This window comes from Rhipicephalus microplus, chromosome 9 (genome assembly GCF_043290135.1).
Source record: "Rhipicephalus microplus isolate Deutch F79 chromosome 9, USDA_Rmic, whole genome shotgun sequence".
Taxonomy (NCBI): Eukaryota; Metazoa; Arthropoda; class Arachnida; order Ixodida; family Ixodidae; genus Rhipicephalus; species Rhipicephalus microplus.
The window spans coordinates 98557262-98570822 of NC_134708.1; the positions used below are offsets into that span (position 1 = coordinate 98557262).

General features: G+C 44.5%; 1 protein-coding gene across 1 annotated transcript in view; it reads right to left on the minus strand.

The window, feature by feature from the left end:
* Nucleotides 1-10347: 10347 nt before the first annotated feature.
* Nucleotides 10348-13561, minus strand: part of LOC119163136 (XK-related protein 6) — a 30978-nt gene continuing 27764 nt past the window's right edge. The window contains exon 7 of the mRNA XM_075874147.1: nt 10348-12716. Within this exon, the coding sequence (XP_075730262.1) occupies nt 12633-12716 (84 nt within the window). The 3' untranslated portion in view covers nt 10348-12632. The remainder of the gene's footprint in view (nt 12717-13561) is intronic.

Below are 13561 nucleotides of genomic sequence, written 5' to 3' on the forward strand. Positions count from 1 at the left end.
CGAGATGGACGGACGGACGCACAAACAGACAAGTAGATGGACAGACAGACACATGGACGAATGGACGCACGCACAGACGGACGCACGGATGGAAGCACGGATGGATTGACGGACCCTTCGCTCCACTCATCCATTCCGTGAATATGCTGTGATTTTTTTATGTGGCGGCCTTGGCACTGGCGCAATTGATGTAGCGTTGCGCTAGCGCGTCTTTTTTTTTCTTTTTGTCTTGGTATGTTTTGCTTCTCAATAAAATTATTACAGTGGCTTAGCTCGGCCACGGGATAAAAAAGAAAGTGCGGCCTGCTGCGTTCCGCTGAAGCAACGTTTCTAGACTAGGTGAGTTGCAAAACTCCCCGCGTCAGACTTCTCGTCACATGGCGCCGGGACAGCTTCCGGTTTGGTGGCACTGGCGGTGCAACAAGCTTCCGCTAGCAGACGAAAACGCGTAGTCGTTGTGGCAAGACACCGTGGCGGCCGTTCTGAAAGAGCTTTGCCAACAGTATATTATCGAGATTTGTTGTGCTGCTGCAGAAACTTAATACTGCGTAATATTTAGTGGTGTAAGACAAATACAGTATAATTATGGTTTTCTGAACTGCCCACAATAAACAATGCTTGATATATATAGCATAACATACGAGTCTGTCGGTTAGTTGCTAGTTGGTGTACGTTCGCAATAGATTTTTAGACGCAAAAAACCCAATTACAATGTGTGGCATCCTCTTTTGTGGCTGCGTTTTTCGGGCTTGAAAATAAATTGCATCTATGTGGCGCAATCTTGTGGCTTTTGTCTGATTAAGTAGTCAGCTTTTTTTTTTTCATGTCAGTCACATTCTTTAGCAACTTAGACCGTCGAAAAGCTACGCGTGCGGCCATTTTCTTGAGCATGTCTTCCCTCTGCTTCTTCTGGAGTTCCTCTAATGAAACCTGTTAACACAGCTGCAGCCAAAGCTTCGAGCAGAGACCGCACTTTGGGGTATGGGTGAGCACTTCGTAGTCATTACTCACGAGTCTGCCTGCTGACGCACCGGGACAACATGAACACACTTGCCGCTTTTCTATGTCCTCCAGTAGTTCTGCCCATTGGATGATGGTATCTGCTTTGCCAGGCGACTTGGCTAAGCGATAGTGACGGCTGCTAATGGTGACTGTCATGTCTTTTGCGACGACAACGCATTTCTCCACAAATAGCGCTCTTTTTTTTCTTTGAGCCCTAGAAACACCACAAGACGTTTTGTCTCGCCATTCTCAACAGCGTTCCGCCAGCATGCAAAAAAAAAAAAAAACGTTTTCTATGTCTTGAAGCAAAATGACGCCACTAGTTGACGGCATGTCGAGACTTATTTCACTGTCTTCGAGCTCAGTGCTCGGAGATAGTCTATTCGTTTTCGCCGAAGATATTCTGGAAAATACCCCACTCCTATCGGGCAGCTTTCGCTCCTTTGTCGCGGGCCCCGCGATGAAGGTAAACGGGCAAATTCAGGAATATTCGTGGAACGCATCCTTCGACGAGATCCCACTTTCCTCTTGCGATTTGTACCTTCTTACCATATCACGTGAGTGAAAGTCTTCAGGATGTCCTTCTCATGAAAGTGCATATCACACACACGTGAGGTGCTGGGCAGTTTCTTATCCGCACGAGGAATAGCGTGGTCCTATACCTCTCGCTTCTCAGGTACACGTGGGCACAAAAGAAATGTCGTGGTGTCTCTCATTTCCCGTAGCTACTCTACAGCCGAGAACGCAACATCCGGGCATGATGAAAACACGCATCACATTCAAAGCAGAACAGTGCGCACTGAAACACAAAAATGTTCACGCAGAAAGAAGCCTCCACAGATATCGACGCACTGCAACATGCACAGCGATGGACGTTACGGGAGTGACACAAGCGAGCTAGGTGTTCTGTGAGCGAGCATGCAGTGAGTGAATCTGGATGCGACAGCAGCGCCACATTTGTCGCTGGCAGCGGCCGCGCCGCGCAACATCGCTCAGCTTTGCAACTTACCTAGTCTAGAATAGAAACGTTGCGCTGAAGCGACGGGATGGGCCTAGTTCACCTCGCGCCCGCTCTGGCGCCACCGCTCTTCCTAGAAGAAACGCTTTCACGAGCATTTGTATGTGGGACAATAGGCCGTAAATAACGTGTTTCGTAGCTGAACATCACAGGTTCGATTTTGAATCGTTATTACGAGTACCTATTGCACCATATATGTGAACAGTTTGCCCTAGGAGTGCCAATAATTAATTCGTAGAATTTAGGACTCAATGAATGCTGTGAATTTGCTTTACCTGAAATGTAAATAACTGTTCTATTGCGAAAGTAATTATTTGTAGCTTTACTTCTCCCTGCAAGACGAAGTAGTCAGTTATGCAAGCACTGATGAGAGTGGCCGAAGGACCCTGATGTCATTTATTCTGAAATTAGATTTTCTTCTGTGTCTCTGCCACAGGCAATATGGCAACTACGGTCGGTTGGGAATACGACTCCGCTGACAAATCAGTTGCACTTGAATTGCTTTATTAATTGTGTCGTCAGCTGGATCCGTTCGTCAGCGTTTTCTGGGCTGGGTGTTGTTTTTTTGCAGGTAGTGCGGATAACTGCGAAACACAGTAGGGACCACCGTTGGATGCAAAAACATAATGTTAAAGTTATTTTATAGCCACTCTGTAAAGTCTAAAGAGAACACGACTGACCAGTCGCTCGGCTTCCAGTTGCTTCCTCTCCCTGACGGCCCTTGCCGAGAAATATTCTTCAGCGAAGCATCCCAACGCTGTAGATCGCATGGAAATTGATGGTACTGAAATGTAACGCCTCTTCCCACGTTCGACTTGCACAGCGGCACGCAACAGCCTCCCTCGCGGCATCACACCGCTAGGAAACACCGTCTGATACAAACGCGCGGATAATACAAACCACACTCTAGCCCACCAAAAAACGTGTCTATAGCTGCCCACACACACGGTCACACAAAGCAGTGGCCGTGCACAAACAAACCCCACGACAAAGCACACGAACGCCTTAAAATGCTACGGTGACCCAAATACACGAGCCGGTGTCTACTTGGCGTATGGGAGCAATGAAGTTCTTCCTATCATTGTCGAGAATCCTTGTCGGTCCTTGTCGAGAATCATTCTTCAGCCAGGATTTCCGACGCTGTAGATTTCAGGGAAATTCGTGGTACTACAAACTAGCGTCTCTTCACGCATTCGACTTGCACAATGACATGCACAGTGGCACAACAGACTCGTTGCGTCACACCGCTAAAAACATTTGCACACGCGCACGCAATAAAAACTGTACTCAAACACAGGAAACACGAGATAAACTGCCCCCCCCCCCCCCACAAAAAATACACAAGAAAGGACATGAATACGCGGATATCCTCACGCACGCACATTGAAACATGAAGGGCCGTCCGCTTTTATGGGTGGAGCGTCAGCGGCGTCCTCAAAAAAGCTGCCGAAACTGTGAACTCTGCCCAGACGCGCTCGCCCATCGGCGGCGACGCGACGCAGCAGCACACGCTTTGTTTTTATCCAGCGGCCGTGGCTCGTCTTTGCCAGGATATACGTATCGTGAGCTATGAACGGACGAACAAGCGAGCGATCTCACGCGAGAGAAGCGCCAGCCCATAGAGTTCCCTAATATATATACACTAGAGAGAATTCTGGCGCTAGTGTCGAAGGGAGCTGCAACGCACGGCGCTTCAGCGAGCATGGGAATGATGCTAATTCTAGCCACCCTAATGATGGGTAGTACACACACATTTGTCTAATATTCGTACTTTTGGCCTACCTTTGGCTCCGTGTGTGTTTGTGAGGCTTAATTGGAACTGTTTTCGTACGAAACAAATGTTAGCAAATGTTTAGCAGTTGCGCTTCACCATCTTATTGTTTTAAGCTTACCTTTCCAAATCGGGTCACCAAGTTCAAAAGGGTTGAATCTTTCTTTCAAAACAAAATTGAAACACAGCAGTAAACAAAGCCGCAAGTACGATTCGCCGCCCGTAGGTACGAAGACTGGGCAAATGTGTGTACTACCCATCATTCCCATGGTCACTGAACGATCGCAGTGCCAGAGTCCCCTCTAGTTAATTTTAGGAAACTCTATGCGCCAGTACACTTGTGACACGTCAATCCCGAGGATTCCAGGCCTTTGGCACGCCAGCTGTGCGCCGTGTTACGTCATTGCTCCTCGCGCTTGTGCAGAACTGCTTACCGTAACCCACGCGAAACTGCTGAGCATCAGTCAATGTAGCTTACGCTACGAAAACACCCAGGCACATTTGATTGCAATATAACTTTAGGATCCTAGGGTTATTTGTTAAATTTCACCCTCTCAAACAACAATAAAGTAGTTACCTAAATAAGGTGCATTTTGCTGATGATTAGCTGAACACATAACTTCCACTAATATATAGGAGTTGGAACCTCATAGAGCACGCGGTTTTTTTATAAATTTGTTATCGGAATTACGTGGAACACCTCGAATAAGTGATCACGTAGGATAATCCATAAGTCGGTTTACGCTGTTTCTCGTCTTGTTTTCACCATCTTTTTTATGCTGCCTAAATTGTGTTAAAATAAGCCCCCGTTACGTGTTTATTTCAGGAAATTTTTCATTTGAACAGACAGTTGATTTCCAAATGTGACGTAATCGCACGAACACAGAGATTAGCTGCACAATCGCGCTCAGCGTCGCACTTAGTGGGAGGCATAGGTTCTCCTCCTTTCACGGTTGGTGTTCATTACGCGGTGCCACTAGACTTACTTAGTGAGGCAAACTATGAAACCTTGAAAAATATTCGATGCCTGCTCTACCGGTCTTCTTTATGTTTAGTTGCGTCACGTTTGGCGAGCGCATGAAATCAGATAAAACAACTTGACTTTTTATTTCATAGATGGCGCTACTACCAAAAAAAAAAAACTGCCTGTGAGATTTATGATTCATTGAAAACATTTTGTTTGAAACGTAGGGTTGTCAAGTTTGTAAGCACAAGCAGATAGAAGACACAATATGCACCTTATACTGCGCAATAGTCGTTAGTAGTTAGCTTCTAAAAGGAAAAAAAATGACAGTTTCTACAGAACAGGGCAACAGAAAAATTACCTAAATTCACTGCTGTCTTGTAGATCCCCTAATAAAGATAAAAAAATTCTCTTGATACAGTCATAGAAAGGGGCCTGCTGCTTAATTGTAGAGTTCAGTGTATCAGCTTGTTTAGTTTGGTCGTTTCATCGGTAATGCGTGAGCAAGTACAGCCATAAACTGCGGCATTCACACAGTATTAATTCGTCATCTTTTTGTCACAGCACAAATGAACTCCGCATGAAGCTTAGTGTAGTGTAGCCTGCAGATCCCCTAAGTTTTATGGTTCTTCTTTAAAAAAAAAGAAGATATTCACACGCAAACTTTCATTTTTTGATCATTTTCATTTGAACATAAATAAATTGTTAATTATTTTATGGCTAATATCTCTATATCTCTTCATAGAAACCTTAAATAGCACTTCGTCTAAAGGCACGGTGAATTTCGTCTTGTTATGCAGAACAGTTTTGCTGTACTATCAGTACATAAAGAGGCTTGTACAACAAAACTGCATTTTGTTGCTTACACTACTTTCATTGCTATTAGGTGACGCTTCCGACTAGGCCACCAGGTGTCATGAAACTGCATGAAACGCGCCAAAGGCACGCTAGCAACTGAAGAGGCCGAATCACTTGTTTTTTTTTTTGTTTTTTTTTTGCGAGTGAAAAACGTGACGCTTTCGAAACGCCGGCATTGCCACCAGCCTCGCCGGTTGCTATAGCAACGGCGCGTAAATTTTTTTCTATTTTTAAGCTGCACTGGCTTGCCAATGGATGCGCTGGCGACAGCAGCGGTCCGACGAACACGCGTCTCCGCTACTTTATCTGGTCTATCACGTCCCTTAAGAAAGCCGGGAAGTGTCCCCACCTAAAGTGTTTGTATCTTACATCGCGTGGTTAACAGTCAGTTTCACGGAAGCTCTCTGACTTGACAGCACGTTTGCATGGCGATCCGCAGAATGTGTCATTGCAGTACAGTTTACAACTAAGTAAGTGTGTGATCAAACGTACGTAGGCGTGAAAAGAACGTGTGGATTGTAAGCTCGCGAAATCGCGAGCTCTTAAAGCACGAATGCCATGACGTATTGTTTCTTGTACGGGTGTCCGCACACTATGAGAAACACGGCGTGGATATCCTACCACTTGGTGCCCCGCCGAGCCGACAGGAAAAAGCGATGGGAGAAGGCCGTTGGTCAGCCGCCGACGCACTGTGCTCGTGTCTGTTCTGCGCATTTTCGTTCCTTGGACTGCAGCAAGGTACCCTCAGGTGTTTGTCGGAGAAGACGACTGAAGGACACAGCTCTGCCGCCTGTATTCGCGCACCAAAGGGCGCACGGTGGCAAGTATATCGCTCTATTTGAATTGACAGAATGACGCTGTTGCTTCCATCGTGGTTGACAATATCTTCTGGTTCGTTCGAAAAACTAAGGCGTGATCATGACAATGTAGTAGTAGTATTCGGCAGTGATTGCTCCAATATCAGCTGGTGAAATCGCAGCAGAACCGCATATCTGAAGAGTGGTGAGAGCCACCGCATATTACATGCCTGCATTGATAATAGTGGGAACTTGTTCCTTATCCTAATAAGGTTTGTCCCATCCCGAAAGCGGTGTTTATTGGATTCTACGGCAGTGTTTTGCTTTGAGAGGGGCTGAATTTTAGTTCTGGCTTACCTTGTGATGCTGATGACTCTTGATGGCTTACAATGTGATGCTGATGGACTCTTAGTAAAACGTGTGGTGCAAAGTAGCTTGATTTACGTCCTTTATTGTACTGTTCACCCTATTCACTAGAAATATTGTGAACTGCACCATCACATGCTTTTGTACAATAAATTGCCACTCGCAAGTAGCAACTTTTTCCTTGCAGATTAAATTTTCCAGCAGTAGCATTCAAGTATCGCTAGAGAACAATGTTTGGACTGCATTATTTACATTTCATGCTTCAGCGAGATTGATTCTGAAGAAAAAAAACATATACCCATAAGCTTACTTATTCATTTCTTTCTGTTAATAAAGTGTGAATACAGCAATCTAGGAATGTTTTTGAACGCAAACTTGTATGAAAATTCAATTTTCGTCCCCGAGCAAACGATTTATGCTTATTTCTAGCGGATATTGGGGCCGTACCATCAGAGTGTGAATTCTGGCATCACAGTGAAGAAGGCGAATGCCACCAGGCACCGGTGGCGTAGGCAGGGGGTGCCATGCCCTTCTCACCGCCAGTTTTTTTTTTCGACATGTCACAAAGAACGCAAAATGACCATTTGCCTGACTGTGCCCGTCCACCCTTACCTCCTAAAAAAATTTATGCCTACATCTTTGCATGCAACAGAGGCCCTCGGTGTGCTTCGTTCGGTACATAACATCATGCATAAAATGTTTGATGTGAATGAAATAATTGACAGCTGAAGCTACAGCGCTGCACTAGAAATATTGTATGTTTCATTATTTTTTAGCGTATGTTTCATTAATTATTCATGGGAAGTACCATGTGGGCTGATGCTGAAAGCTCCTGCAATAGAAGAGGGGCCGTTAAAATGATTTAGCCAGTAACAGGAAATGCTTTAGACTATAAATATGATATTCGAGTTCCTAGAAGACATTCCAATTAGAATAAGAGAGCGCGCAAGAGCTGTGTTCTCAATCGTATGGTTTATATAGCGCTGTTAGAGTGATAAAACTCTCGTCATATTGCTGGTGCGAGACACGTGACAGTGCCAGCGATGCTCGAACAGTGGCCACGTGCAATAAATTGTGATATGTATATGCGAGAAATCGCGGTAACAACAGTGCAGTAATCCACCGCTTTTGTCGCACGCTTCCATCAGCTGTTAGCTAGACACAAAAGCTCCCAGACGACTGCGCAATTGTCATCTTCTATCGTTATCTGCTGACAGATTGATTAATATGTAGGGTTTAACGTCCCCAAACCACCAAATCATTATTAGAAACGCCGTGGCGGGCTTCAAAAATTTCGACCACCTGGAGTTGTTTGACGTGCACCCAAATCTGAGCACATACAGCATCTCCGCCTCCATTGAAAATGCAGTCGCCACAGTCGGGATTCGATCTGCGACCTGCGGGTCAGCAGTCGAGTACCTCAGCTACCAGACCACCACGGTGGGGCATGTGGACATTACATGCTCGAAGGGCTATGGGAAGGTCACAAAAAGTTACACGGGTCATCGCATGCATCGTTCATACCGTATTTCGTCTTTATTTGCGTCATAAATACCCCGTTTCAGATTTGAACTTTTTACAAGATTGCACGTCACAGCTGCTAGGTAGTGGTGAGGTGGAGCACCGCGGCAAAAGGTGAAATAAGGCTTACGTACTCCTGGTTACGCGTTGCGTATTCCTTTCGTTTGTCCGCGCTCAGATGGGGACACAAAAGCGCTAGCACAGATATTGAGGCCCGATAGTGAATATCCTGGAGCCAACCACTAGAGGGCTTCTTACAGCTAGAATGTTGCTTTCAAGGCGTTCGATTTGTGAATTACTCGATACACGCATTACAAACAAGCAAAACAACGAAAAGAACGCGCGCACATGAGTGCACCACAACGATCGTGCGTTGTCTGCCATGGGGGTAAAACCCCTTGATCTTGGGTCTTTATACGGGGGCAAGTCGGGGCGGCACCTGGTGGCATCTCTGGTCCCTACGTACCAATTTTAAATGCGAAGCGTTTCTTGGTGAAGTTCAGCGACTTTTGCCGTATCTATCTATCTATCTATCTATCTATCTATCTATCTATCTATCTATCTATCTATCTATCTATCTATCTATCTATCTATCTATCTATCTATCTATCTATCTATCTATCTATCTATCTATCTATATATCTATCTATCTATCTATCTATCTATCTATCTATCTATCTATCTATCTATCTATCTATCTATCTATCTATCTATCTATCTATCTATCTATCTATCTATTTATCTATCTATCTATCTATCTATCTATCTATCTATCTATCTATCTATCTATCTATCTATCTATCTATCTATCTATCTATCTATCTATCTATCTATCTATCTATCTATCTATCTATCTATCTATCTATCTATCTATCTATCTATCTATCTATCTATCTATCTATCTATCTATCTATCTATCTATCTATCTATCTATCTATCTATCTATCTATCTATCTATCTATCTATCTCCATCTCGCCGCCTACCGCTTTTAGCTCACCGGGCCATTTCGAATATGAGATCTACACCAAAATAGGTATGGCATAACATGACGGTTTGACGAGCATAAATGACTAGTCATAAAATGAAAATCATGACATATACGTGATGAATGTAATGATTTAGTTGTCTTTATCTTCCTGCTCTCGCGGTGGTTTCGTTCACATGACATATTACAAAACCGTAACATGACCCTATGGCGAACGTAAATGATAGGCCCTAACGTGGAGGTCATGCCGTGCTTGTCATGTAAGTCATAATTATACGACACGCTCATTTTGCGCTCGTGGTCGTTTCGCTAGCTTCACATATACCAAATTTGGTATTACGAGACGTGAATGGATGATCAAGGTGTATGACACGTCCAAACATGATAATCATGACATGCGTATTATGTATTACGTGACTACATGATACGCTCATGATGTACTCGCGTACTTTCGGCCGTTCCGCTAGCTTTACATATACCAAATTTGGCATTACGAGACGCGAACGCACGATGAAGATAAACGAAACGTCGAAACATGATAATCATGACATGCATGATCGAAACATGACTACATGCTACGATCATAGTGCGCTCGCGGCCGTTTCGTTAGCTTCACATACACCTAATTGGGTGTTACGTGAGGTGAATGGATTACGAAAGTATAAGACTGATGCAAACATGATTTCGCCATGGTTTCGCCATGCGTATAAAGGAAAACAAGAAAATGAGTAGTGACTGGGCGTTTGAAGTCGGCGCCGCAAAACCTGGTCGCGTATGGAAAGAGATTCATATAGTGGGGGAAACGTTGGGTGGGAATTTCGGTAAAAGAGCGTGTTAACGTAGTATCTGAGGTGAGGTGGACACTCGTGGTATCTGAGGAGTCGATCCCTGGCTTCTCGAAGCAAGTGGTTCTTAGCACGGTTGACGTTTTAAGGCTCGAACTTGGGTGTGAGCGGCCGTTTTGCCTAAGAGTCACAGCGCGCAGGAACGCAGAGCAACGCCAGAGGAGGGTGATGTGGCAATCAGGCGGTGAAGGCGATTCAAGAATTCTAGCAGCCGGATAGTGTATTTTGAGATTGGTGAAATTTATTTATACATAGGGCAGCGCTGAGTGCGCCATGACAGGAGAGGGTTTACAAGGTTTCACAGAAATATAACTGAAAACAATGAGAATAACTTAAACAGGTAACATAACTTCATGTGAGCATTAAGACAAACAATATTAGAATATGAAAAAAAAAACAATTGCGAACAGTTTTACGAAATGAAGTTTTTGAACTGCAATTGGGTAAGCACTTGAAACAATAGAGCCCTTTGTCAAAGGCTCCCACTGTATGAAAAATAGAAATGACATATTGCACACAGATTTTAGACAATCAAGCGTAACCACATTGAGGTCCATTTTAACAAGAACGTACGAACAAATATGAGAAACTTTGGATATTTTGGGATTTCCCTTGATTTGTTGAAGAGGCTGCGGGACAATAAGCACTGATTGCAATGAGTTGTGGGCTCAGAGATTGTTTTAGGCCTCGTGGCAGATTAGGTGATCAAGTTAACAAAAGTGCATATTGATATATTCTAAACACTAAAACAGGGAGAAGTAAGAGATTCTTAAGCTGACATTAGGAGAAAAATGGGTCCGAATGGCAACGTAACCCGAAAGAGGTATTGTCAGTAAGAGCAGGGGAAGGGGCATCTTGGGATAGGAAACGGAGCCGAGAAATGATGAAATAATGTGCCTAAATTGAGATGTTCGCTGGCCTAAAACAGAATTAGCCTGTGCAAAACAAGAAAGATTGTAAGAATAGGTAAACCAATTCGTTCTGCGTTCAACATAATTTGGCTGATAATGATGGGTCAAGGAGGAAATATTTTTGAGAGGACTGATTATTGAGCTTGTTAATGTGAACGCATCATTATTTACAAATGCGGGATGATTGTGGGGTTTTGACATCATGGTAGATAGATAGATATATATGTAGGGTTTGACGTACCAAAACCACCATATGATTATGAGAGACGCCGTAGTGGAGGACTGCGCGAATTTTGACCACGTGGGGTTCTTTAACGTGCTCCCAAATCTCAGAACACGGGCCTACAGCATTTTTGTCTTCATCGAAAATGCAGCTGCCGCCGTCGGGATTCGATCCGGCGACCCGCCGGTCAGCAGGCGAGTACCTTAGCCGCTAGACCATCGCGGCAGGGAGGGTGTTTGGCATCACAAAGCCACTATATGGTTATGAGGGGTGCCGTATTGCGGGGCTCCGAAGACCTCGACCACATGAAATTTTTCAGCGTGCACCGAAGTTTTAGTACACACCCCTATAGCACCTATGTGACCACCTTTAACTTTTGTGTAGTGCCACCGCTGCATACGCGCCAGCCGATTGGCTGACAATTTTCTTTTTTTTCTCTCTCTTTCTCTTTTCTTTCCTCTCTCTCTCATCTTTATGCCCCTTCCTATTCCCCCAGCGTAGGGTAGCAAACCGGGCACGTGCCTGGTTAACCTCCCTGCCTTCCCTCTTGTTGTTTACCCCCCCCCCCCCCTATAGCATTGGCCTCCATTTAGATGCGGCCGCGATTTGATCCCGTGACCTTCAGGTGAGCTTTCAATAGCTGCAGTATTGGTGCATTGCGTTGTCACTAATGGTTGAAGTATACGCGGTGTTGGTACGACAACGGCGCCACCTCCTGTGTTGCCATGTAATAGCAAGTGCACCGAGCACAGTTGCGTTATTTCACTGTTGGGACATGTTCCCATAGAAAGTACGTAAAGGACGTCAAGTTACCCACTATTCTTCCTGTACACCACAATATTGCGTTCGCCTACTGATAAAGCGCCTCTTTTATCTCAGATTACCGACTTATGATTAGTTAATGTTAATGGCTACAAACTCTTCATTACAAAACGAGGTGTTCAGTCTCTGTACTCGAATGCATTAAATAGTTCAACATTGTAATGTAGCTTTTCTCAGAATAGAGGAGCAAGTGTTGCGCTAACCCCACCCATTATCTCATCTGGCTTACGGTAACCTTCCGACTCAAAAGAGTGGACTTATAATGCTTCGTAATGAATGATACCCTTTACAAGATGAACAAATGGACGTATTTGTAATCACATGACTGCGTATTGCAGTTCTGGTCCGAACAGTTCTGGCGGCATATATCAGTTCTTCAAGTGATCTGGAAGAAGGTTTGTAACGCGTGCGGTGCCTAAATACACAAACGAACAGACACGGACACACAGTCAAAAACACAATAATTCACCCCGCTACAAAACACCGTGGATATTGCTAACAAGTTTTGAATTTGCATTACCAACATCTGCAAAGTGATCTTTTCAAACTCATATATTAACCAAGCGGCTTCGTTCGTTTAGGCTTTGGCCGTCACCGTCTGCGGTTTCAAGGCCTTCAAGGTGGTTTCCGACCTGCAGGATAAATAAAGAAGCAAAGAGATGTGGTAAGATGAAATCATGGTCAACTTTCGAAAGAAAAAAAAAAGAACTTCACCCAGAATGCACTAAAAATTCTCATGACAAAACTTTGCTCCACTTTTCATAATTGTGAAGTGCACTTCTCTGCACTGCATATTTGCCTAAGTAATGGTGGCAGCTGTAGTGCTTCAAGCGTATAGGCCCGGTCTACTATGCGGGTTTAAATCAAGAAAGTCGACTGTACATTTCCCATCATCAGTTGTTCAAACGACTTAGCAGGAAAGCTAGCACTACAAATTTGAAAAGGGTCTACGAGACACTGCCTAATGCAAATTTCGAGTGCAGCTTCATGTTGGGGCAACGCGAACTGTGTTTAAAATTCTTTCCATTCGCACGTGTAGCAATGGAACATTGGTTACACATTGTCGCAGGCTTTACGGTAAGTGAAGCCAGCTGCAGCGCACGTGCCAGCCTTGCACGAGTGCTAGCTCCGACCAAGGAGCCAGTAGCATGACGGAGGAAGGAAGCGTGGTTAGAAAGAGAGAGGTTGTGGAAAGGGAAAGACTCAACTTCTGCATCCCTAGTTGGTACTTGAGAGCATGGCTTAACACCAGTAGTAGAATGGGGTGAGTGTATTAAATATGTGGAGAAGAGAAATGGTGTCCATGACCGAGGAGTCGGTGACACCTTGTCAACGAAGACTAACCTGCATGGGCGCCTCCATAAGCCCTTCTGGACTGTTGTTAACATGCGTGACCGTTTCGCTAGCGGCCGTTTCGTTAGCACCACATATACAAAGTTTGGTGCTACGTGACGTCAATGGATGACGAAAGTATATC